This window comes from Electrophorus electricus, chromosome 12 (genome assembly GCF_013358815.1).
Source record: "Electrophorus electricus isolate fEleEle1 chromosome 12, fEleEle1.pri, whole genome shotgun sequence".
NCBI classification, from domain to species: Eukaryota; Metazoa; Chordata; class Actinopteri; order Gymnotiformes; family Gymnotidae; genus Electrophorus; species Electrophorus electricus.
Genome location: NC_049546.1, coordinates 6,624,019 through 6,649,707, shown reverse-complemented (window position 1 = coordinate 6,649,707; position 25,689 = coordinate 6,624,019). Strand labels below are relative to the sequence as shown.

General features: G+C 38.9%; 1 protein-coding gene across 1 annotated transcript; it reads left to right on the top strand.

Moving 5' to 3' along the window:
• Positions 1–2,955: 2,955 nt before the first annotated feature.
• Positions 2,956–15,480, top strand: LOC113573391 (matrin-3-like). The gene is made up of 21 exons (XM_035532221.1): positions 2,956–3,085; positions 6,051–6,997; positions 7,633–7,694; positions 8,455–8,493; positions 8,616–8,719; positions 8,898–8,956; positions 9,134–9,247; positions 9,356–9,481; positions 9,839–10,000; positions 10,078–10,202; positions 10,312–10,879; positions 11,101–11,221; positions 11,413–11,432; positions 11,720–11,842; positions 13,395–13,523; positions 13,606–13,728; positions 13,825–13,955; positions 14,062–14,371; positions 14,608–14,773; positions 14,939–15,054; positions 15,177–15,480. Exons 2-21 carry the CDS (start codon positions 6,215–6,217, stop codon positions 15,228–15,230), a joined length of 3,435 nt encoding a protein of 1,144 aa, XP_035388114.1. The 5' UTR covers positions 2,956–3,085; positions 6,051–6,214; the 3' UTR covers positions 15,231–15,480.
• The last annotated feature ends 10,209 nt before the right edge of the window (positions 15,481–25,689 follow it).

The following is a 25,689-nucleotide window of genomic DNA, read 5'->3' as shown; positions in this document are numbered from 1 at the left end:
GTTAATAGACCTAGTAGTCTACATCAAGAATTTGCCTACACAACATAGTATACTGTCTTGTTAACTTCACATTCTTAATAAAATATTTTTAAAGGTTGCTTAGTAACTGTAATGAATGTCTGATGCTTTACACATTTGTAAGTACTCCAAGATAATTTCATTGCTGAGGCAATTAAAACCTAAAAAACTTTCCACTTTCTTTTAAGTGATGGGCATTGCAGAGTATACACATATAGTGTCCCTCTTGTCTTTTCAAGACACCCCACATTTGAAATGGCTTCATCATAGTGCACCCACCTATGCAGGCTCAGAAGCTGTCTATTACCCAAAATTCTGTCAGATACAGCCAAGGACCAATCAGAGTGGATGATTTTCTATCAAACAGTCTGAGCATCTCTGCAGTCTGGCAGTAAAGAAAATATTAAAATATGCAAAATGTTTAAATGCATTGCCCTATTGATTTATTAGTAGTTATTAAGGATTTTTAGCTGTTAATTAGCACTACAGTCAAAACATGCAACATCACACAATTGTCACAATATTCAAGTCTGACATAAATGCACTCTTTTAAACAGAACACTTTTGAGGACTTGTGCACCATAGACTGTTAATGTCACCAAATTGTGGACTTTGAGGAGGATCACTGGGCCATTTTTTGTCACGTATGTGTCTTGAAGGAATGTATAAATTCCTCTATAAATTTAGTATTCCTCTGATATGATTTATGTTCCTACAGGAAAATATGAATTTGTGCAGGATTTTAATACTACATATTAGGTAGGATTTCATACCTGCAAAGAAAAAATATTATATGAAGGTTTTTAAATTACTCCAGTAGGAGAAGATAAATCCAATCCAGACCAGGAGTTCATTCAGACCAGTTCAGTTCATTCAAAGCATGATTTCCATAGATACAGTGGTGTGAAAAGTGTTTGCCCCCTTCCTGAAATCTTTTTTTTTTTTTGCATGTTTGTTACACTTAGATCATCATATTTCAGATCATCAAAGAAATTTAAATATTAGACAAAGATAACACAAGTAAATACAAAATGCAGTTTTTAAATTAAGGTTTTTATTATTAAGGGGAAAAAATTCCAAACCTACATGGCTCTGTGTGAAAAAAGTGATTGCCCCCTAAACCTAATAACTGGTTGGACCACCCTTAGAAACAACAATTGCAATCAAGCGTTTACACTGTGGAGGAATTTTGGCCCACTCATCTTTGCAGAATTGTTGTAATTTGGCCACATTGGAGGGTTTTCGAGCATGAATCATCTTTTTAAGGTCATGCCACAGCATCTCAATCGGATTCAGGTCAGGACTTTAACTAGACTACTCTAAAGTCTTCATTTTGTTTTTCTTAAGCCATTCAGAGGTGGACTTGCTGGTGTGTTTTGGATCATTGTCCTGCTGCAGAACCCAAGTGTGCTTCAGCTTCAGGTCATGAACAGATGGCCAGACATTCTCCTTCAGGATTTTTTGGTAGACAGCAGAATTCATGGTCACTTTTTCACACAAGGCCATGTAGGTTTGGATTTTCTTTTCCCTTAATGATAAAAACCTTCATTTAAAAACTGCATTTTGTGTTATCTTTGTCTAATATTTAAATTTGTTTGATGATCTGAAACATTTCAAAAGTGTGACAAACTTATCAGGAAGGTGGCAAACACTTTTTCACACCACTGTAGATCTTGTACCGAGTATGTCACTCTAATAAGCAGAATATTAGGCAGATGTCCTCACTTGACTTACATATGTCAGGCTGCAAACTACAACAGCAACTACTTGGTTGGCTATGATTAAAGATCTTGCAGTGGCTGTTTTTGGAAGGAGCATGCCTCTACCCATGACCTAACAGGCAAGGATGGAAATGCCAGCAAAGGTTTGTGTTTTGATTTTATCAGATACATTAATGGGTCTTTTTGAATGTATATAATTATTAATACTTATTATTAATGCTTATTATTAATGCTTATTATTAATTATTATTAATACTAATTATTAAAATTGTGCAGAGCTGATTTTCCCCCACACCAAGGACATTTATTAGGGTGTCACTGAGTGAAAAACTAAATGAACACAAACATTTTTCTCTCTTCTCACTGGGCATAACATTTTAGATAGTTGCAATCTGGAACTATATTATAATTATATGCTTTATACATTCAAGTCAGCCACTGTAGCATATTTACTTGGTCTATATGAGCAATCGTTTTTATGTTTTATTGTCTCTTTTTTCTCTTCTTCCCAGTATATTCTGCAGGATTCAAATTCATGCAACATATTTATGAAACAGTGTCATCTTGTCTTTTTTGTTCAATTAACCTGATCTTGAAAAATTGAAATAAACCTTTTATGAAATTATTATTTTAATAGCAGTTTTGTAGTCATTCTACAGGAGTTACACAGTAGTACTCTTGTAGAGATTCCTGTAACAATTAAAATGTTTATCCACTAGGGGGCACATTAGGCCTAATGATCCCTAACTGAAAACGGGTCGTCTTGTGGTTAATTACCTAAATCGAAGGCTGTGCGCATTGTGAGAGAAGGATTACGATATTATGTCGCTAACATCTTTCTATGTAAGCATATCTGACATCTCAGCCCAAACGTTGTCTTTGAATTATGTGGTGATTCTGACAATCGGAATTGTAGAATCAGAACGGCTTAGAAGTGACTGCTGTAGTGTTAATAGGCCATGTTTCAATCACTATTGCTTACTCGACAACAGACACAGAAAAAAAATGTAAATGAAAACAGCTTTATTGGGAATTTGGCTGTATCAAAATAGAGCATATGTGAGCTCAGAGAGTAGACGAGTCAAGCAGCCGGATGTAAAAGGCAGACACCGCCAGGCAGCACGCAAATACGACGCGATGATGTCACAAATATGCTAAGCAGCGCGTGACGTCACCTAGTGCCTTTTCGGGCTTTAGCGACTTTCCGTTGAAAGTAGTTGGCGAGGCTGCTCGGAGCGCCATTTAGGACGCGGCCATACGCGAAAGCCCTGGGTTTTTAGTGAGCGTCTCATGTAACAGGCACGCTTTCGATTTTGCGCCCTGAAGGGAAATTAAAAACCAAAAATGTAAGTATTTAAAGTTGATGGTTAGAACGTTCTGACTACACAAGTGATTATGGTTATCTGCGTTATTAATTGTGTCTGAAATTGCAGAAATATCTTGCATGCTAGCTGGCTAAGTTAGCTAGCGTACGAATCTTTTGAGTTAGCTAGCCAGCTAGCTGGTCACTTTTGTACCTTGCTGACTAATCAGTTTTTGCATTGTATCCGTGTTAGCTAGCTATACCGTTATATGTTACTAGTTGGTACTAGCTAATCATACTGTCTTTAACCTATCGTGGTTTGCAAGTACAATTGTTATTGATATTTGCTAGCTGGCAAATCAACTCGATTTTCTAGCTAGTTAGCTGCAGCTAGCGAAACCGTTGCACTCGGTGAACATAACCTAGGCCTTTCCTTGTCCTTTCCTTGCTGATCATGATTGAATTCATAAATATCCTTTAAATACAAGTTGCACTTTGACTGTCAAATCGACAGTGTATTCTGTTTTATATGTCAGCGTTGTGCAAAGTTCTGGCTAACTACAATGTTTATCTGTGTGAACACAGCAGTGATGATTCAATCTCTTTTCCTTGCTTAACTTAAGCTTCCATCTGGCTCATACAATACCATCGTACATTTCTTAACTTTGCACATCCTACGGCTTTTAAAAGAAGAAACACATAGCTAGTTAGCTAGCATGCAAACCAGCATTATTAGGTACTTTGTTGCTCATGGAGTGTTTTTTTCCTTTTTATTTCTTTCTTTAAAAAAATAATCCTATTACTTTCCTCTCCTGTCTGTTAATCAGTTCGTATGTTCTGATTGCCAAACCTAACGCTATAGTGGATTTCATTACAACACGCTTGGCTTTACTTGGACTTGAGTCACTCTAAACACGAACTTAACTGCGCTAATTCACTGTAATTTAACACATTAAAACAAACGTGATGTGGCGGTAAGAGATCGTCCCAACCTATTCTTATTGTCATATCAGTAAGTGAGCAACGTGATTTCACATAAGCAGAACGCACGCTGATTTTAAAGTTTAATGTCGAAACATTCTTCATTTTCAAATGGTACACTGAAAAACGTGGGGAGCTCTAGTTAAAGGGAAATTCCACCAAAATTCTGCAGTTTTATATGTTTAATATTCATAAAAAGGAAAAAAAATTAACAGAAATAGTCACTGACAACTACGTTAGTGTGTTATTTGTGCATTTGCATAGTTTAATCGACTTTGTCAGAAAGAAAATGTATTCATGCTGCTGTAATGCACAACAGCATTTTTTTTTGCCTCATATCAATGGGTCACTGGTAGACATTCCCTTATTTTAATACTTGTTGCCCTTTTTGTCCTGGTAGTGCAAATAATTATGGTCAAGGGTTTTACTTTGAGGATGTCCAATAGCTATGAAATTTTGTGCACCGAATTTGCATTGCTGCCCAGTAGCATAACACCTATTGGATTATGTTCCCATGTTGACACTTCAATGTTATTAAAATTTTATTTGCTTGCAAGACATGCAGTGAATTGAGAGGTTGGAGAAGTTTGCTCACAGACTAGCTTCTATACAAACTTCAAATGTACAGAGGTAACTTGTATATAAAAAATGGCAGTAGTAGAGCAGTTCTCTCCATTGCTTTCATTTATTATTTTTGTATGTGCACGTTGCTAAAATGAAGCAATGAACCCACTTATTTATCAAGGAAACACATTATACAAATTGATCATCTATAAAATTGCACTTTAACATGATGCTGAGACTAGAAGCACACATTATGCATGTTCTTTCCATACCAGTGATAATAATGGTCTATATAATCGATATCGTCAAATTTAAATTTGAGAAAGTGTAACACTGGTCAGCAGCTAATTTGTCAAAAAGTGTAATTTGCTGTTTGATCTTTAATCAAATGGTGACTTGTGACCATAATTTTGTCCTTCGTTTTCCCTAGAAAATAATGAATTAGTGCTAATTGATTTAATATTATTGGACTTCATAGAAAGGCACAGAAATAGGTCCGCTTTTCAGAAACACTTGGCAACATACCAAAACCTCTCAAGAATAGCGAAAAAATAATAATTGTTGAATGTTGGTGAAATTTTCCTCTTAAAAGGTCATTTTTTCAGACTTTGCCCAAAAACGGTGTCTCCACAATTGTTAGACTGCAGTAAGGCTGGGCAGCCTACTTCAGTGGTCGTCTTCTTCCTATCTGACATTTGTGTGCCATTTAGTTTTTCCTCATTTAACTTATCCAGATGTGTGCACACCGTTTTTTGCTCATTATTAAAGCTGCCCATACCAACTGTATTTATGATGATGATATTAATTTTAAAGTGTGCATTAGCTGGTTAGTTTTCTTTGGGTGAAGAGACCACAACTTGTTCAGTTTTGACCTGTTGAAGTAATTTCAAGTACTTCTTCAAATGCTTATTACTTTTTCAGAATCCTTTTCCAGTTAATATTGGTTCTTTCATGGGAAGGTGCTCTTATTCTAATAGGACATATCTCTTGGATTTAAAACACTTTATGCTGTTCTGTCTTCTTCTGACATGTCTGCCCACCTGAAATACCCATTTTTATCTATCCTAGTTTTCTGCCTTTAATTTTATTTTAAAAATGAATCATGTGCATCATATCTTCGTGGTCTTCCTCTTCTGACTGTTATATGCAATGCTTTCATTCTTTTCTGACCAGTGTAAGGACAAGCATAGTTCTAATTCTTAACATTTTCTCTTTAAAGTTCTATTGCACATGTCTATTAAATAATCTTTCCTGCAGTTCTTGATAATAGTGGACATGTTACAGTTGAGCAGGGTTGTGTGTGTTTGTGTGTGTGTGTGGTTTTGTTTTGGGTTTTTGGCAGTTTATTGTTAGTGGTTACTCCTTTTCATTGTCTAATTTGTAGAATTCACTGACTTTCTTTCCTGTGGGACTTCTAATAGTTGAGGGCATGCTAGAATCATTGCTCCATTGTCTTTCTACAGACCGGTTTCATTTGGTCATAGAAGAGGAGCCATCCTTTCTCAACGTTGAACTTATCTTTGACACTTGGATTTTTATTCACGGACTGTCCTTCTTGGGACAATTTGATCAGCTGCTTCATTCTTTTCTTTTTATCGTCTGTCTGGATTCATACTATTTTTGAGCCATGTCCCAGAAGCTGACACCAGACAGTGCTCAAAAAGGCTTTGCTGTAGGCCGTGGGCTCTTGGCTGCTGCGGAGACTTTGAATTTTAGCATGGGTGAATCTCACTCTGATCCCTACAGCTCCTCTTCTCAACAGCTTGGTGGAATGGGGGGCTTGGGAGGAGGGGATGGCCAAGACCACGACTCCCAGCTGCCCCGCCGGGTGGGCAGCCACCTTAGCAATACCATGAAGCTGTTCGCTAGCCTCGGCCTCTCGCCCACTGACCTGGATGTGCTGGCTCAAGTTCCTGAGGAAAACATCAGTGTGGAGACACTACCCCATCTTATCATGCAACTTAAGAATCGTAAGGTGGAGTCCAGTCGGCATTTGGCCGGGGACCTACCATCACACTCCCCAGATACTTCATACAGAGGCGGGCGAGATGACTGGGGAGACATGCAGGGAGGAAGACTGGACCGTTCCTCGGGACAAAGTCAGAGCCGTGCCTCCCAGAGCGATTTTGGCTATGGTTCCATGCAAGACGTCTCTACTCGCAGCTACGACATGCTAGATTATGGTGGCGGAGGTGGTGGCAGCAGCAGCAGAGAGCGGCAGTATTCTGAGCTTTCCACAGACCACTATCGAGGCCTTGGCATGGCGTCATCTTCAACATCTGACGATCTCTTTATGCAGCGAAGGATGGGCACTCCATCTCAGGGAAAAATACAGGATTTCTTGGGAGTCATGCCACACATGTTTCCTCATGTGTGCTCCCTTTGTGACTTTGATGTACATTCTGCCATGGTGAGTAGTTATAGTACTTGTCTCTTGCACACATCTATGCTTTCTTTCCCTGAACATGTCAACCACATGGCGGAGAACACCTGAGTCAAAAACTGTGTTCAATTGGGTCATTCGTGCATCTTGGTGTTCATCCATTGTTTGTAAGGAATAATGAGTGGGCATGAAATGTAAATCACTGTTGAGATTCACATACAGTGTTCGGAATCATTTCACATTCAGACAACCTTCTATATCCTTTTTGTAATCTATAGTACCTTGATGTTTCATCGTACCATTATGCTAGATGATAACAAATATGATTTCAATGCCTGTCTTCTGTAATAGGAAGCCTGTTTTTGTGGTTAGGTCTAATATGATCTTTAATGAATTTTTGGGAACTTCCAATATTTTCTTAATTATACTAGATGATGGAAAAATATTTATTTTATATATAAAATTCAAAATTCTAGTGAAGTACACAAGGTTGGTCAGAGGTAATTTTTCTCTGGAAACCATGTGCATTTCATTACAAATTTGAACATCTCTATCTTTTATTACAGTACACTGCAGTTACTCACTTGGAATGTTCTTTGGATTAAAAAAAAAAATATATATATATATATATATATATATAATCACAATGGTTTGTTGGCTAGGAATGGACTCAACACACAACTGGGATGCGACATACCGAAAATCGGAGGGTGCTTCTACAACTGTATGTATACCACAAATATTTCCTTCAATATTCACTTTGCCATTGAGTGTAGGTGCAAGTGTTACTACTTAAATGTCCAGTGAGTGAGTGAGTGTACTCTCTTAATTTGTGAGTAATTTATAAAGCTAAACACACTACTCATTTTCATGGTCATTAGGTGTTTGCTATGTTCTGAATTTGTAATGTTTACAAAAAATCTTCTCAAGGAGCTAGCTTTTTAGCATTCTCATCCACCTAACATCAACACTGTTTTAGATCTGTTTGTTTGTCTTTGGTTAGGCATTTTCAGAAGCACTTGTAAACTTTTCTCTGCTGGCTCGCAAGTAGTGTAACAGAAAAGTGTTCATCTTATCATTGGCTTCACTGGTTCAAGCCCCTATGATGCCTCAGCAGTTCATGATTGGAAGTCCAAGGGAGCAGAATTGGTGCTGCTCTCTGGGTGGGAGAGAGGGCATTACACACTTCCCTGCCAATCGCAGAGACAAGTAGATGTGTGCTTGTGCTTGCTGACAAGGGTAGTTAGTGCTTTCCTCTGAATGCATTCAGCTGCTCGATGGCACAACATGGGGAACATCTTGAAAATTTGTGGTTCTTGACGATGTGTCTCCAGCGGAAGTGTGTGCTCACTGCCCCCTCGACTGTTGGTAGTTGTCGTATAGCAGGGGATAGCCAGTTACAGTTAGTGGGTAGAAATTGTCACAATCATTGAAGCCTGGAGACAATTGGGATTTAAAAAACTGCTCGCTACTTTTTTTTGTAGGTATCCAGATTGGGATCCCCAGATGCCTTCCAGAAGGCTGTATGTAGCTGACAAGTTTGTTTGTTGTTTATGATTCTGGTATTTAATATTAATTGTATAAATATTTTCAGCTCCAAATGAGTAAAATAATCTTAAATGGAACATTTAATTTTCTTTTTCAGGTCGGGGTCTCTTTCTCTCGACACAAAAGGCCGATCAGATGGATTGTTGGGGGCTGCTCCATCTAGTGGTCTTAGACAGAGATCAGGGATGAATTCAAATTGGGGTAATATGTCTGTATTTAAATTTGGGGCTGCTGTACTGAAATGGCGGATATGTAGACATCTAAACAGTAGATTAAGTAAACAGGTATTTTACATGCTTTTGGTTTGAGTAATTTAGAATCTAGCTGAGAAACTTTCATTTTTAAAAAAATATTAATTTATTTTATTTACACTTTTTAGGCTCTGATTCTGGCATGGGTATGGCAAGCAAAATGCAGTCATACTCTGTGCCACCAAAGGTAAGGAATACCATACAGGTCTATAACAGTTTCCCCCCCCCAAATAACAGTTAATGATCTAGATAGATTGCTTATCCAGTAATTCAGTCTTCAGCGTGTTGTGGATTTAAAATGGAAAGTCTAAGACATAATTTATTACTTGGATGATGATTTTGAATTTGTTGATTTTAATATCAGATAAGAAGCAGGGTGGTGGTGGTTAAATATGACCGCAAACCAATGTTATCCGCCCTGTTTGCTTTGGCCAACCCTTTTGGCACCATTCGTGAAAACCTTGTGCTCAAGAACAAGGTAAATCTAAGCATGTTTTAACCATTTCATTTTAAGTTGTTTTACTCATCAGCTTCTCTCAAGAAATTAAATAGTACATGTTTTAACTATGTGATCTGTGTTTGGCAGGCCTTTTTGGAGCTTCAGACTCACGAGGAGGCTCTGGCAATGGCTAACTTTTACCAGAAGAAGCCAGCAATCTTGCATGGTAAAGAAGTACAGATTTATCTATCCAAGGAGCTGTTGGTCATTGAGGTAAGTCCATGAAGTGAAATCAAAACAGGAAAAGAAAAAAACATTAATTAAAAAGGATTCATTTCATTGTATTTAATTTCAAAATGTTTATTGGGAGGCCAATCTTTTTATAAATTTAAATAGCTTTAAGTACTTACACCACCCTTTCTATTAATAACATTTTTATGGTTTTTAACAGAACGAAGCCATGTAATGTTTGCACTAGTTTGAATTGTATTTCTCTGTAAAACAAAAATGAAGAATAAAATATTAGTTCTGTGTATGGGGATGCTTTCATATGACAGAGTTGGTCGACATTCTTCTATTTAAGGAAATTATAATGCTATTTGTAATGTTTTTTGTTTTTTTTCCTTACAGAAGAGTGATAGACCTGAGAGGGACAGCAGAAATATCAAAGGTGCAAACAGTCAAGTGGTGTTCTTTTCCAATTTACCAAGAGAGACTGAGAAAAAGATGGAGTTACTTACAGTATCCCGTCGATTTGGCACTGTTGAAAAACACCTTTTCTTGAATGATCAGGTAAAATATATCTGTCCTCTACTTAGTTAACCTATAATGTAATGGTGCATATTAGCAATTGTTTCTTTCTAACATAGGCATTTGTGCAAATGAGCAATCCAGAGGATGCAGAGATGTTGGTGAAGTACTACACTCTCCATCCATTAACTATCAGCCGTAGGCCCATCCATCTAAACATCTGCACTAAATACAAGACCTTAACGTAAGTGATTTATTTGCTTAAAAAACGGGGGGGAGGGGGGATATTGAAATTCCTTTTCATTTGTCTGGGAAGAATTGGGGACTTAAAAAGTTTCTGTACTGTGAAATAGGGTTCCACCTGGCAAAGGGGGACAGGGAAGACAGGACAGAGATGAAGTGAGCCTTAAGAGCAGCAGCAGAACTGTTACCAAAACATCGTCCAGGTCTCAGAGAAGCACCAGCTCCAAAGCCAGAGAGAGCTCAACAGAGAAGACAGAAGAGCCAAAGCCTGAGGATGAAGAAGAGGATGTTCTGGCAGAAGGGTCTGGTGATGAAGGAGAAGGTGTTGTGGAGGCTCATGACGAAGAGGAAGAGGCCTTCGATGAAGACCTGGCCACAGAGGAAGCCAACCAGACGTGTGAGGGTGAGCAAGCCATGAATGAGCCTCCAGGCCCTGAAGCCTCAGCAGCGTGTGAGGACTCTGCAATAGAGCCAGCTGAGAACAGGACACACGAGGCTGAGAGCATGGAGATGCCAGAGGAAGCAGACTTGGAACAGGAGGTGCACTCAGAGAAACCAGCTGTGTCAGAAGTGGACCAGGAGGACTTCACGGAAGAGCTCAAATCCATGGATGGTCAAGGCGATGTGGAACAGGGTGAGGCTGATGATGAGAACATTCCAGAGCATTTTGGCGAGCAGGTAAGGGATACCTTGCAAACTAAAGCTTTTATAAATGGAAACAATGTCATGCTGCTTTTTAATTTAAATATACATCTAACCTAGTGCAGGTTTACATAAGCGGGGGGGGGATTAATACCTAGATGTGTATAGGCCAAAAATCTGAAAACTCAAAGATGGTGTTTCCCCGTTTATTCCCACTTGAGTAACATAAGTAATGTCGCCTGTCTGTGTGATTATAGGAGGGACCTGGAGAATCCGATTTCCCTGAAAACATGGATGAGTTTGTGACTCTGGATGAGCTAGCGGAGGAGGAAGAGGCTGAAAGGCATGACTCAAAATCTAGAGCTAAAACTTCTTCAGGTATTGCAACCAAAAAAGGGTTGTTTTGCTGTGTGTAAATTAATGATTAGAGATATTTCTTTGCTGGATTTTCTGACAAAATTAAAATCCATAGTAGATTATGAGCATTATTATTGCTAAAGCAGTACTGAGTATAAACATAAATTCTGGTGAGTTAAAATCTTACTAAGTGACAATTTTATCTTTATCAGGTGGATCAAGGGAAAGTGGAGTAAGTAGTCACTTTTCTCAGATTTCTCATAGAGGTGTAAGCTATTTGTTATTTGACAAGTGGTGTTTGCACATTGTGATGTGTTGAGAAGGAATTTTGATGATCCTATTTATTATTATCCATTCATTTACTTATTTTAAATGCTGCTTTCTGACCTTTTGTGTAGCTGTAAGCACCCTTGGTGTGAACTGATAAAACTTGTAGGCAGCTCTTTCTGAATTGCAAATCCGCCCCCCATGTAAATTTCTTGTTGCGAACTGACATAATAATCAAGACCTCATTTACAGGGCTTGAGAGTGGTCAATGTGGTTGGATTTAAGCGCAGCTATGGTTATCTCGATGAGATCCTGGCTCTGGCTAAGCCCTTTGGGAAAGTGGTGCGACACCTGGTGCTGGACGTCAGGCCTGAGGTAGGTTTTGGTGTATACTTAAATCCTGATTTGCTAAAATGGTTGTTTGTTCATATTTCTTCATAAAGTAAATATTGCATCAGAAGATTAGAGATCTTCATTAATGTTGGATCAAGAGCCATGCATGACTTATTACTGTTATTTGGGCTTATTTGTTGTCATATTTTGCAATAAATGTCATCTGACTCCTTATAGCTGAAGAGTTCACCAAAGGCTATTTAGCAGTCACTCCCAAACAAAATGCAGTATTTGGTGTATAGGCAGAACTTCAAATGGTATACAGTACAGCAATCAGCCATAACATTTAAAAACACTGGCCTAATATTGTGTAGTTCCCCTTTGTGCCACCAACAGCTCTGACCTGTTAAGGCATGGAGTCCAAAAGACCTCTGAAGGTGCCTGTAGTATCTGGATCAAGACATTAGCAGATACTTTAAGTCCTAAAAGTTGTGATTTGGGGCCTCTGTGGATTAGACTTGTTCCTCACAGATGCTCTATTGAGAACTATGGGATCTGTGGATTTTGGAGGCCAAGTCAACACCTTTTTAACTGTTGTATTGTCTCAGACTATTCCCAAACAATTTTGTAGGGTGCATTATCTTGCTGAAAGAGGCCACTGCCACTAGGGATTATTGTTCCCATAAAAGGATGTGCAATGTTAAGTAGATGGTATGTGCTAAAGTAACAGGCACATGAATGCCAGGAACTAGTGTGCCCAGCAGAACATTGCCATCACACTGAGAGCATCACACTGCCATTGCCAATTTTCTTCCCATAGTTTTCCACATGCGGTCACTTTCTTAGGTATGTGACGCGCACCTGGACATCCACATGGCATAAAAGAAAACATGCTTCTTCTGACCAAGCCACATTCTTTCATTTCTCTATGGTCCAGTCCTGACGCTTCCATGCCACCTAGGCTCATTGTAGACATCGAATGGCCACTCTGACTAGACTACTTATCTAGCTGTTTTGTCCCATATGTAGCCATCTGCAGTGCACTGTGTTGACACCTTTCTTTCATAGCCAGCATGAACGTTTTTGGCAATTTGTGCTACAGTAGCTCTACTGTGGGATTGGACTTAGTGGTGTAACTTTCATTCCTCATGTGCATCAATGAGACTTGGGCACCCATGTTCCCTGGTTCTTTCCTTGCATATCTATCTATCGATCTATCGATCTATCGGACTATATAAGCACCCATAAGACCTGAGATTGTTTGGGTGATGCTCTGACACAGTTGTCTAGCCATGACAATTTGGCCCTTGTCAAAGTCACTCAGATCCTTACATTTGCACACTTGTCCTGCTTCCAACACACCTTCAATAATGGACTTTGCACTTGCTGCGTCATGTCCCATTGTAATGAGGCAAACGGTGTTATTCACTTCACTGGTTGGTGGTTTTAATGTTGTAACTAACCAGTGTATTGGCAATATTTGCAAAGGGATTGGCAAAGGAATCGTGGAAACCCTATGACTAGTATTGCATTTGTTTTCTTTCCTGGAAATATTAAGTGTTCGAATATATCTGATTATGTTCTGTGTTTCAAGGCATTTCTAGAACTTTCAAGTGAACAAGAAGCCAAAGCAATGGTCCGATTCTACAGTGGCAATGTCATACCATCTGTGTGTGGAAAAACTGTGAAAATTTACCATTCACAGACCTACCCAACTATCCAAGTAAGATGCATTACTTTCTTGAACTTTGAAATTATAATTCATTAGTCATGTCTCAAACCTAATGCTTTACCACATTTTACAGAGTGGCAGAGTCATCTATATTGGACATATTCCACCTTTTAAAACATCAGATGCATCCCTTCTGAAAATTGCAGAGCCATTTGGCAAAATCAGACGCTACTTTTTGAATCGATCCCGCAATGAGGTAATGGGTGTGTTGTGGCAAGTCTTTTATTATCCATGTCTCTCTCTCACTATAAAACGGGAGTGTAATGTTTTGCTTCGTGTGTATGGCTTCCAGTGTTTTATTGAGATGGACAGGGGTGAGGATGCAGAGAAATTTGCAGAGGCCTGCAAGGAGAATCCACCAAAGTTTCAAGGCAAACGGCTTGTTGTCTATGTTAGTAGGAAATACAAACAACTCAAACATGGGTGAGTGTCAAATTCCTATTTCTAGTTTTGTATAATGGATGACTTCACAGGTTTGTTTCTAAGTCCTGAAACATTTTATGCGAATTCACTCTCTCTAACCTGGCAGGCATAGACCTCCATCCTCAGAGCCAGAAGAAAAACGGACATTGAAGAGGGAGCGCTCTGAAGAAGAGGTAGAAGCCCAGATCAGCTCACCGGTCAAAACTAATGTGAAAAAGGAAGAGGAGCCTCCAATCAAGAAAGCCAAAGAGGAGAAGCCCACCACAGATAATGCTGAGAGTGCATCAAAAGAAGTGGAGCAGGAGGACAAAGAAGCCCAAGATGTATCCAGTGAGAGTGTGCCTGAAGTCAAGAAAGAGGACACAGAGAAACTCAGTGGAGATACAACAGAAGTTCACAACACTGAGAACAAACCGGTCAGTTTGTTAGCTTATTTGCTGTTTGTGAGCTTATTTTAGTGAAGTTCCAGTGTCTGTCTGTGTGAGGCTTATTTATGTTTCAATTATCATGATGATTGATTATGGAATTCTTTATCACTTCTTTATTGCTCCAAACTACTTCACAAGCCTGGCAGACATGTAGTACTTTTACTTTTTCTATAGTAATCCTTTTCTCATGTTACAACTCACCTTTATTGCTCTTCTTTGAGCAGAAGGCTGAAAATGATGATTCTGCTACTCCACCCGCTGCCCCTTCTGCTGGTCTGACTGAGAAGAGCCAGGAGACTAATGTTGCTCCCACCATTCCTGCCCAGCCTGTGAAAAAGCCTGAAACCACTCTGGCCACTCTGGGGCCATATGAGCCAAATGTTCCAGTTGGTAAGCAGACATATTTTAGTCTAGTAACTTTAGACAAAGTCTAAGGTGCAGGTAGTTCATTTATATTAGTTTGATGTTTATTACATTACTTCATGGGTGTTTTGTTTCAGGACTAGGTTTGGATGTATTTAATAGGACTAATTCATCAGTTTTATATTATTGCAGGTGTGGAGTTTGTAAAGATGGGTTATTACTGCAGAGTCTGCTTCCTTTTTTACTCCAATGAAGATACTGCTAAGAAGGTTCACTGCAGTAGCCAGGCACATTATGACAAACTTAAGGTAATTTCATAAGGTTTAACTCGTGTTTTGATTATTAACACTTTTGTCTTATGATTTTGTTTGTAATGAAATGTTTTTCCAAACTGCAAGCATGACCTGTTCATCTTTTTTACTTATTCTAGAAACACTTGGAAAAGGAGAAGGCCAAAACACAAAGAAATGGTGGAAAGAACTGAGTTATAGAGGATTGTAACTGGTGCTGTACAGTATTTGATGTGCATAAGCATCTGTCATTTAGTCCAGTGTACTGAATATATTTGTGATTAGTATGTTGATTTATCATTTAGTTGTGTATTAAACCTAGAAGATATCAGTCTTCAGTTTTTCTCAGCTCTTTTATAACATACTGTTGATGGACCTTTTTGTGACTTTGTTTTCTGCATTTTAGACTTATGTTGCTATTATTAAAGGCATTCCTTATGTTGACTGGTCGTGATGGATACAATTCTCCAAGATATGTTTTACAGTTGTGTTCAAAATAATAGCAGTCTAACATGACTAACCAGATCAGTCACTGTTTTTGGTAGAAATTATATTACTACATGGCAAATAACTTACCAGTAGGTGTAGTTGAGTCATAGAAAACCATCAGACTCACCATTCATGATATGCATACTCCTGAGTTTGTGTAATTGAATAATTAATTGAAACAGGCATGTTCAAAATAATAGTAGTGTGGAGTTCAATGAGTGAGGTCTTTCTTTCTGTGACAAAACAGATGTCAATCAGGTGGCCCTTACTTAAGGATGAAGCCAACACATGTACATGCATTTCTCTCTGGAAACCTGAGAAAAATGGGTCGTTTCAGACATTGTTCAGAAGAACAGCGTACTTTGATTAAAAATGTTGATTGGAGAGGGGAAAACATAAAGAAGTGTGGAAACTGATGGGCTTCTTGGCTAAAATGACTTCCAGTGCTTTAAAATGGAAAGCAAAATCAGAGGAACGTGGAAGAAAATGGAAGACTCCAAAGACTCAGCCAATGATCAGCTCCAGGGTGATCATAGACGGTCTGAAGTTACCTGTGAGTACTGTGACAATTAGAAGATGCCTGTGTGAAGCTAATCTAAGAAGCCCCTGCAAAGTCTCACTGTTAATAAAGATGTGCTAAAGCGGTTACAAGTTGCCAATAACACATGGACTGGCCTAAAGCGAAACATTTTGTGGACCAATGAAAGTAAGATTGTTCTTTTTGGATCCAAGGGCCGCAGACAGTTTGTCAGACGACCCCCAAACAGAATTCAAGCCACAGTACACGGAAGACAGTGAAGCATGGTGGTGCAGGCATCATGATACGGGGCTGTTTCTCTTACTTTAGTGCTAGGCCTAATTATTGCATACCAGGGATTATGGATCAGTTTGCATATATCAAAATACTTGAAGAGCCCATGCTGCCTTATGCTGAAGAGGAAATGCTTTTGAAATGGGTGTTTCAACAAGACAATGACCCCAAACACACCAGTAAGCGAGCAGCATCTTGGTTAAAGTTATGGAGTGGCCAGCCCAATCCCGGACGTTAATCTGATAAAAAAAAAAACTTGTCGGGAGACATCAAAAATGTTGTTTCTGAAGCAAAACCAAGAAAGGCAGAAGAACTGGAAAGTTGTCATATCCTCCTGGGCTGGAATACCTGTTCACAGGTGCCAGAAGTTGGTCAACTCCATGCAACACAGATGTGAAACAGTTCTCAGAAACAGTGGTTATATAACTAAATATTAGTTTAGTGATTCACAGCAATGCTACATCCTAAAGATCTTTCAGTTTATACAGTAAATATTTGAGTTTGTGAAGAAAAATGCAGACACTGCTATTTTTTTGAACAGCCCAATATTCATTTTTCTTCATTTTCTGTAAAGTAATTAAAAAATGTATACATTTTTCTTCATATTTTGATTTAGACTATAATGTGCAGTGTTCCCAATGCATGGAAATAAAAACTATTATAAGATTTCTGAGCTTTACTTACACTGCTATTATTTTTAACACAACTGTATATATATTTTAGGAATGCTTTCATTCATTTTACCTGTCTTAAATTTAGGTACCCAAAAGTTTCAGACCAACTACTGCTGAGCAGTGCCAAGTGATTCATGCCTGTGACAGCACAATCGGTGGTGTCCATTTGCAGTGCTTAAACCAACCACTCAAGATACATGAGGCCTGATACATGATAGTGACACCTGACTAGAAACTGACAGGCTGAGTAACAGCAACTTCAGATTGTTAGGGTAAGACCACCACACATAGGCAAAAGTCAGACACCTGGACTAATCCACACCAGAATAATTTTGCCTGAAACGTGACCGTTTCCCCCTTTCACGAATGTAACAATGATCAGCTCTTTCATCATTTACTTTCACTTGCCCTTTCGAAAAAGTTAATTATTACTTGTACAGTGATTGTTTACATACGTTTTCCAAAAGTATTAAAAGAACAGTGGCGTGGATATGTCATAAATTGTCATGCCATACAGGAGCGAGAAGAGGATCGCTGTCATTTGTGTATAAGGTAATTAGTTCCGGTGTACTTTTTAGGGTACCCCTTTGTTCTTTTTCTGAAGTCAGTATAATTGTGTCTAAGCAGATTTGGTAGAGTGTATTTGAAAAGCATGTAACCGTATCCGGTTACATTATTAAGCGAGGCGTTATTCTCATATTGGTATAGGAGGGTGTGGATTTGTGTCACGGAATACCCTCCCTTCTCTATTTACACTGAAGGTAGCTGGATTTGAGAGCGATCCATCCAAATTATCAAAGAACCAGTGTTCCAAGAACATCTACATGAGTCCAGGAATTGGGTTTTCTGACATTTATATTAGCTTAGGATATTTTACTGCGGTTATTTTGTCAAAACACTGTTAACGTAGCCGCCAGCAAAAATAGGTGCGCGGATAATAGCTTCATGCTTAGCGGTAGTTACACAGGCCTAGAGAAACGACTGTACGCCATGTGGGAAAGATGAAAATGCGATGCTACCATGAAGTTCATAAAATTGTAATTTCAAATAATTAGCCCTGAAAAGTCACACCACACTACATCTGACCATTACCAAATTAAAAACTAAGTTCACTGTAGCATTATTAAATACTTGGACAACAGTCATATTAGTAATTCTAATGGAATCAGAAGTCAGTTTTAAGACAGCATAAAATGCTAATTTCAGGTCCATGAAACCACAAAATATTGGTTCACACCACATTTGACTATTAGGAAACTAATAATGACATAAATGTAATAAAGTCATTTCACTATATTAAATAATTGGACACAAAAATCATGTCAACCGAATTGAAACTTAAGACGCCATAAAATGGTAATTTCATACAAGTAGTCCATAAAACCAAGACAGATCAGTTCCCACTTTATCTGACAATTCATACACTAATAATAAAATGATTTCACTGTGGCATTACTAAATAATACTGAATAATAATAACTGATATAAATAATTAATAACCAAAGTCAGTACATATGTAGTATATACAACCAAGACAGATCAGTTCCCATTTAATCTCACAATGAAGTCATTCTGTAGCATTATTTAAAAAATAGGACCAAAATCATCAGGTTGGTCAGTCAAAAGATTTATAAAATTAAAGTAAGTAGTCCATGTTACCTGGTTTCGAAGAGACTATAAGTTGTCTATGAAGCCAGTATAGTTATGTGAATTTAATGATGCAAAAGTAAAAATTTTCCAATCACATCTAAGTGGTGAGTCACCTTTCAAGATTTAAATAAAATTTAATAATCGATATATTCATATTAGTTTTTGACACCAAAAATTAAAGGTTTAAGTTTCTTTTACTACAGTATTTTAAAGTATTTGCTAGATCAAGTTGTAAGAGCTCTCAATTTAACAGTTGGTGTCCAAAAAATCAAAAGGTACATATCAACATTTGTATTCCAGAGAAGTAGTCTGATAAAATGCTTAATTATTTTTAAAAGTTTCATGTAATGAAAATATAAATACATTTTTTGATTAGTAGCCAATCGCATTTTTAGTAGTTCCTCAAATGCGCAAAATCCACTTGAGATTTAAAGCCAGTTTTCTTTGGGGATAGGTGCAGGGAGGGAGTGTCTGTATTCTTCATAAAGATAAAAAACCACTGCAGCGAGCTGACTAAAGAGCAAATGAAAAGCGGAAGCTTTGGCAGTAACTCTTGAGGTGCTGAGACAAAACAGTGGTAAACACTGACATTTAGTAACAACAGTGAGGAAGACTGCACAGATGAGCATTTCTGTGAGCTTAAATAAGAGGGAGACAAAAAGATAGATGAGGGACAGGTGAAGGCAATCAATAATTAGGAGATTGCGAAAGGGGAAGGTGTACTGTGTGTGTGTGTGTGTGTGTGTGTGTGTGTAGCAGTGGGCGTGTCCCTTTGGCTGGCTGCCTGACACTCTGACACCTTTTTATAAATATTGCAATAAAAATAAATAATTAAACTAATTAATTAATTAATATGCCCGGTTTGTCTAGACCTTAAATATTTAATCTGCCAACAAGTTGAAACTAATTTTGTCTATTAAAAAGGTTTAGGAGAATGTGAATATATTATTTCCATATAATAGTGAAGTAGTTAACCATTCATAAAATCTCAGCTGCACTTATTGACAGGGCCCCCCTGAAGGAGCCACTAACTTCTGAGAGCAAGGACTGCCTGGATGACGCGGAGCTGGCTTGTATGCATGCGCCTGATGGAAAGAGGTCACCAGGTCGGGATCCCACTCTTCTAGGCTGTACTCCTCCCACTCTACAAGGTATTGCAGCTGCCTTCGTTGACTCCTCGAGTCCAGCAGGATTCTCACCTCATAAGCTGGACTCCTCCCCAGTTCTAGCAGTGGTGGTGGTGATCCGGCAGTGCTGCTGCTTTCCTCCAGTGGACCTGCAATCATGGGCTTCTGCACAGATGCGTGGAAACCTGACGATTCATGTTTGTGGCAAGCCAACCCTGTACATGGCGATGTTAATGCAGCTAATGATGGTATATGCATCTGCATACTTCAGGGCCAGCTTGCCAGTCTGTCCCATCCGACCAGCTCTTATCGCCACTCATGCACGGTCTTCAGGTTCGTAAGTGGGGGTCTCTCTTCATTACCGATACGCTTTCTGCTTGTTGATGGTGATGGCGGACTGCATGCACCAGTGGGTTTCTTCCAAGCCTCCTAGCACTATGTCTAGATAATGGGCTGGTCCAAAGTTCATTCGCAACACCTTCACCTGTACCTTGTTTGGGTTTCTGCCTGTTTAAAGCCCACAGGCGTCTACCCCAATGCTGTTTATTGTTCTCCGACAAGCATCCTGACCTTGCCTGAGCCTGCAGCTGCAGTCCATGCGTTGAATGATTAATGCCAGCACTTTGCTTCTGCTTGCTTTTTTTGTTCACTTTTTTTGCGTACTCGATCCTGTGATTCTCTTTGTTATGCTTATGGAGAATAAAGAAACTCCTTTGCAACACTTTGCATATCACTCTTTCCCTGCTGCCACTGTCGCAGACTGTATAGCCAACTGATGGGCGTGCAGTGAGTGGCCCTGATTGGACAAATTTATGGACAGCTCAGGCTGCCGCCCTGGAGAGGCAACAACAAGAGCTCAGCAAACTCTGGTCCATGGTTGATTGCCTCCTCTGCTGCATGGAGAGCCTCTCCGTGAGCTCCAGCGTCTGGGCTGGTTAGAGTCTCTGGTATGACGAGACTGTGCACTGTCCCATTGCCACCCTCAATTTCTATGGCAGGGACCCTGATGGCTGCAAGCCAGCTGTACTTTAACTACCGGTAGTTAAAGTACGGTGCCAGCCTTGCTAAACACCTCAAGATCCATACCATCCCTGACAGAACACCTTTTTGTTTGTTTATTTGCATCCCCAACCCACAGGCAACCTGGCAGATGTATTTAGTCCCACTTCAACTGCCCAGCTTCCTTCGCACTGGGAATATGTTGACTTAAAAAAAAACAGGTCTTCTGGAAATGCTAATTTTGTATGTGTTGCAATCTGTGAAAGGAGTTCATTACACAGCTACTGATAGATTGAATAAATACAATCTATGCTTAAATCTTGCTGAAGGATTTGTAGTGATTCTTACTCATTTATTAATTTCATTTTACTTTATTTGAGATCAGTGTGAAGAGTATTATATAAATCACAATTATTCTGCTGAATCTAGGTATACAATGATAATTCAAGTGTTTACAAACATTATCTGGCTATCTGCTCAAATGGGTCACAACATATCCAGAGCTGTTCATGCAGAAATCCTCATAATATCAAAGGTGTCACACCAGGTTTTTCTCACAACACCATTTGTTTCTACTTTTGTAGGATTGGTCTGTGCATGTTAGAGGTTCCCAACATTTTAAGATTGAACAAGAATTTAGAGCAATGTAAGTCAGTTCGAACAACCCGATCACTTATATTGATTGGTAGGTCATGTTTATATGTTTGACATTTTACATTGTATTGGAAATGGTTGTATTTTAACCAGTGATTTCAGTAAATAAAAAAAAAAAAAAAAAATTAAGTTTGTGATCATAAAATGTAGGCCCTACATTTTATTTAACTTCTGTCAACTTCTGTACAAGTTAACCTTTTCTTGGAGATAACAATTATTAGATATCAGGAATGATAGCGTAACAGCATGTTGTGCATGTTAGCATAGGTAGCACTACAATATTTCCATAGCTGTACAAGAACAACACCTTGCACCAGTGCCATTAATATTTTTTCTGCATTGACAGTAGAAATGTGGTCAGCCGAAATGTACATCAATGGGAATTAAGTCATAAATTATTTGGTTTAATTAGGTACCCTAAATGGGATCATCATATACAACCATCTTGAAGGTAAATCAGGCTTGGATCAAAAACTGTGAATGCAGTTCTGTAAATTGTGTGCAACACGTTTTACATGTTCATCTTTTATAACTTCCTAAAGAATGAGTGCCAGGTGATACCACAGCCCAAAGCTGTCATGTAGTCAGGTGTCAAACCACCAAAGCCAGAATTTAACATAGTTACAGCACAAACTTAAAACAAAATGCAGAAACCAAACAAGACGTCTACAAAGCTAAAGCACAGATAGGTTTGCCAACAACAAAATGAGAACTCTGAGATGGTCACAAAGAAAACGATCAACAAACTAGATAGGACGACAAGAGATGTATATGCATAGTCAAATCTGAGGAAGCAACACAGCTCAATAAAGGGTGGGGCTGCACCAAACATAAGACTAGGGCAGAGACAGAAATGGAACAAAACCAAAACACACCGGGAACTTTATAATAAAGTTTGTGGAGTAATCAAAATTGTTTCATATTTTCTTTTGTTGTCATTATTTCAACTGTTTACATTGTTTTAAAGTGCCTAACAGGAAGGCGGCATCAGATTTCCATGGCATAATTCCCCAAGTGTTCCCCTATGCTCGTGTTCTCTGCAACATTACTGTGCTTTCAGAAAATGTAAGTGGCTTTTTTAAGATTACTTTTCACCAAACACAAATGTAAATGTATGTATATTACTAGTGACATTCTGAAATGGAGCAAATTCTACTGGTACAATTTATTACAATCTGTGACAAATTCATCATATGAGTAAATAATAAATTGATTTATTAGCACGAGTAGGAATAGTAACCTTTCAACCTTAGGCTATAATTCTGCATAGTATGTTGCCTCCAAATGTTTTTTTTTCCTTCTTCAGTTGAAGAAGGAACTACTGCAATTCTATAGAATGTGGACTACATTTCTCTCTCTTTGTAGGATTGGTCTTTGCACATTAGAGGTGCGCAGCATTTTAAAAGTCAGCTGAAACCTCTGTAAACGTAAGCCATCTTTAGCAGCCCAATTACCGAAAGCAAAGGTTACAACTTCATTGTAATGTTTTTATATTCTACCCGAGCCATGAGATACATTTTATAGTGCATTTTGTTTTGGTGTGATCTTGTTGCTTTTTTAAAATCAGCCATTATTTATTATGATGCTGCTGAAAAACTGTAAGCCTGAGGTGAACATGGAATGTAGGGTTTGTCATCCTCCTTGAAAGTTAATCGTTCTTATAGAGAACTGGTAATCAAGTGTTTTTTTTAATGCTATTACACTTGACTTAAATACAAATATCATGCCCTTGTAATAAAAGTTTGTTGGTGGTTAGACAGAATATACATTAATGTTGATTAAATCTTTAATTTAACTGATATCTGTAGGTATACTGATTGGGATCAGCATATGAAACCTTAAAAATGTAGATAATTTTTGTAATAAGAATTGAGTTTTAATAAGAAATTGTTACGAACACCAGGAACCACGTTCATCCCTGCACTGCCACGGTTACCTCTGCCGACATCTCCGATCTGGTTTGCCAGAGTACTAAGTACACACCTGAAAACTACTCTCCTCATCGCTTCCTCCCTCCCATTTAAGGTCCCATCCCTCGCACTCACTTCACAAAGTATTGCCAACCCCATGTTGCATCATTCCAGATACATGTTTGCCTTCCTGGTTTTCAAATCCTGCCTGTGTTTCAGACCTTGTCTCCTGCCTGACCCCTGACCCCTGGACGCCTTCAGGACTCTGCCCCGCGTTATTGACCTCAGACCGACCTGATTAAAAGTACCTGCCTGACTCCTCCAACTTGTCCTGTTTCATCAATAAAACCTCTTGCTTTTTTGATCCTCTCTCTGTGTGTGGGTGTGCAGTTGTAACAGAAATAAACAGTTCTGTAGTTGATATTAGGAATGAACGCCAAAAGATACTACAAATCACGTCCACTGAGACGAGAATCAGAATCAGAATCTTTTATTCGCCAAGTACAAAATGTACAAGGAATTTATCTTGGTACAGATGACATAGTATTCAGTACAGTAGGATACAGTTCAATAGGATAGTAAGTACAATTGGATGAAGAGAAAGATAAACTTAAACTATTTGTAATCTAATTATAAACTGTATATACCCTCTATGTAACCTTTATATATGACTATTTCTAAGCTATATATACTATACATAAGCTATATATAAATATACACACAAAAGGGCAAGTGTGCAAACAGCAGCAAGGAAATTGTGTGCAGTGTGAGATGAGTACAGATTAGACCAAATTCTGGGGTGCTGAGGTACATATATACAGTATATACAGATAAGCGAAATGAGTGGTAATATAACTATAATGTTAAGGTAAACATTTTTTATAGACTGTGTATTTCACAATGAATTAAAGTGCATATGCGCTGTGCTCTGACTCCAGTAGGAGGAAGAGGATGTTGTTCAAAGGGATTAAGTTAAGGTGTATTCAGTGGTTGTGTACATTACAGTGTGTGTACTAAAGTGCATAATAGTCATTTAAATCAGAGGCATGTAAACCTTGTTTAGGAGGGAGATGGCCTGGGGAAAGAAGCTGTGGAGGTGACAGTTAGTTGAGTTTTAATACACTCATTCTTGGTCTCCATTGTGATGGAAACTGTGGAGGAAAAATCATTCAGACTTGAGCCAGATGTGCAGATGAGCGAGCTTTATTGGTTCTGTCCCTTATGCATCGAGGGAGAGAAGCCTCTCACTTCTCTCACACATGGGTTCATTTACCCCCATCATTCCCTGTTGATCTATCATGTGCTAATCTCGTGACTCCAGGTGCCAGGCATCTCAACCGTCCTTGAACATTCTTTCCTGCTAAGAACAGTTTGTTACTCCCTGTTGCTGCACCCCTCCCCAGCAATAGCTAAGCGATAACTCATACTTCTGCTTTTTCATCAGCTGAGTTATCACTTCTTAAGTGTCCTGGTGTGAGGGGTTCGCCAGGATTTTCCCTGCCCTTTTCCTTGTTCTGGCTGTGTACAGGTCTTCGATGGTGGGAAGCTGACACTCAATGATTTTCTTGACACCTCGCAACGTTCATTGTAGCTTGTGCATGGTCTGAGAGGACGCAGGGTCGAACCAGACTGAGATTGAAGATGTGATGACAGACACTGTTATTGCAGTAGAAACTAGACCAATAGTACTTGAGGAAGCCCCAAACTTCTTGAGTTGATTCAGGAAGTATAAGTGCTGCTGGGCCTTCTTCATCACTGCAGTGCTCTGTCTGTCCCATTTGAGATCTTGCTGAATGGTGGTGCCCAGAAATTTGTAGGACTCTGCTCTGCTGACTGAGGAACTGTGTATTTCCAGTGGAGGTAGTGGGATGGGTTTCCTCCTGAAGTCTATGGTCATATCCAGAGCTTGTGTGTTCAGCTCCAGGTTGTAGTCTCCGCTCTGTGAAACCAGACATGTTACTTCCTCCTGATACACAGACTCATTGTTGTTTGAGTTGGATCAGAGTAGTGTCATCTGCAAACAAAAAATGTAACAGAATCATTGTCAGAGGTACACTCATTGGTAGTTCTTAAAGAGAGAATAGCAGGGGAGAGAGCATGCAGCTCTGGGGAGTGCCAGTGCTTAGGGAGAGAGGGTCTGAGATGTGGTCACCCACTCAGTCATACTGTTTCCTGTTATACAATAAATTGTGGATTCAATAGCAGACAGATGATGGTATGTTGAGCTTCCACCGGTCGGAAACTATAATGTTGATATCAGAGCTGAAGTCCACAAACAACACATGGGCATAAGTGTTTGGGCTGTCCAGGTGTTGCAGAATGTAGGAGAATTCATGGAG

Coding starts and splice junctions, on each gene's coding strand:
- LOC113573391 (XM_035532221.1), top strand. CDS start 6,215: ATGTCCCAGAAGCTGACACCAGACAGTGCTCAAAAAGGCTTTGCTGTA. Junction 8,957..9,133: donor CATACTCTGTGCCACCAAAG/GTAAGGAATACC, acceptor TTTTAATATCAG/ATAAGAAGCAGGGTGGTGGT. Junction 11,222..11,412: donor TAGAGCTAAAACTTCTTCAG/GTATTGCAACCA, acceptor TATCTTTATCAG/GTGGATCAAGGGAAAGTGGA.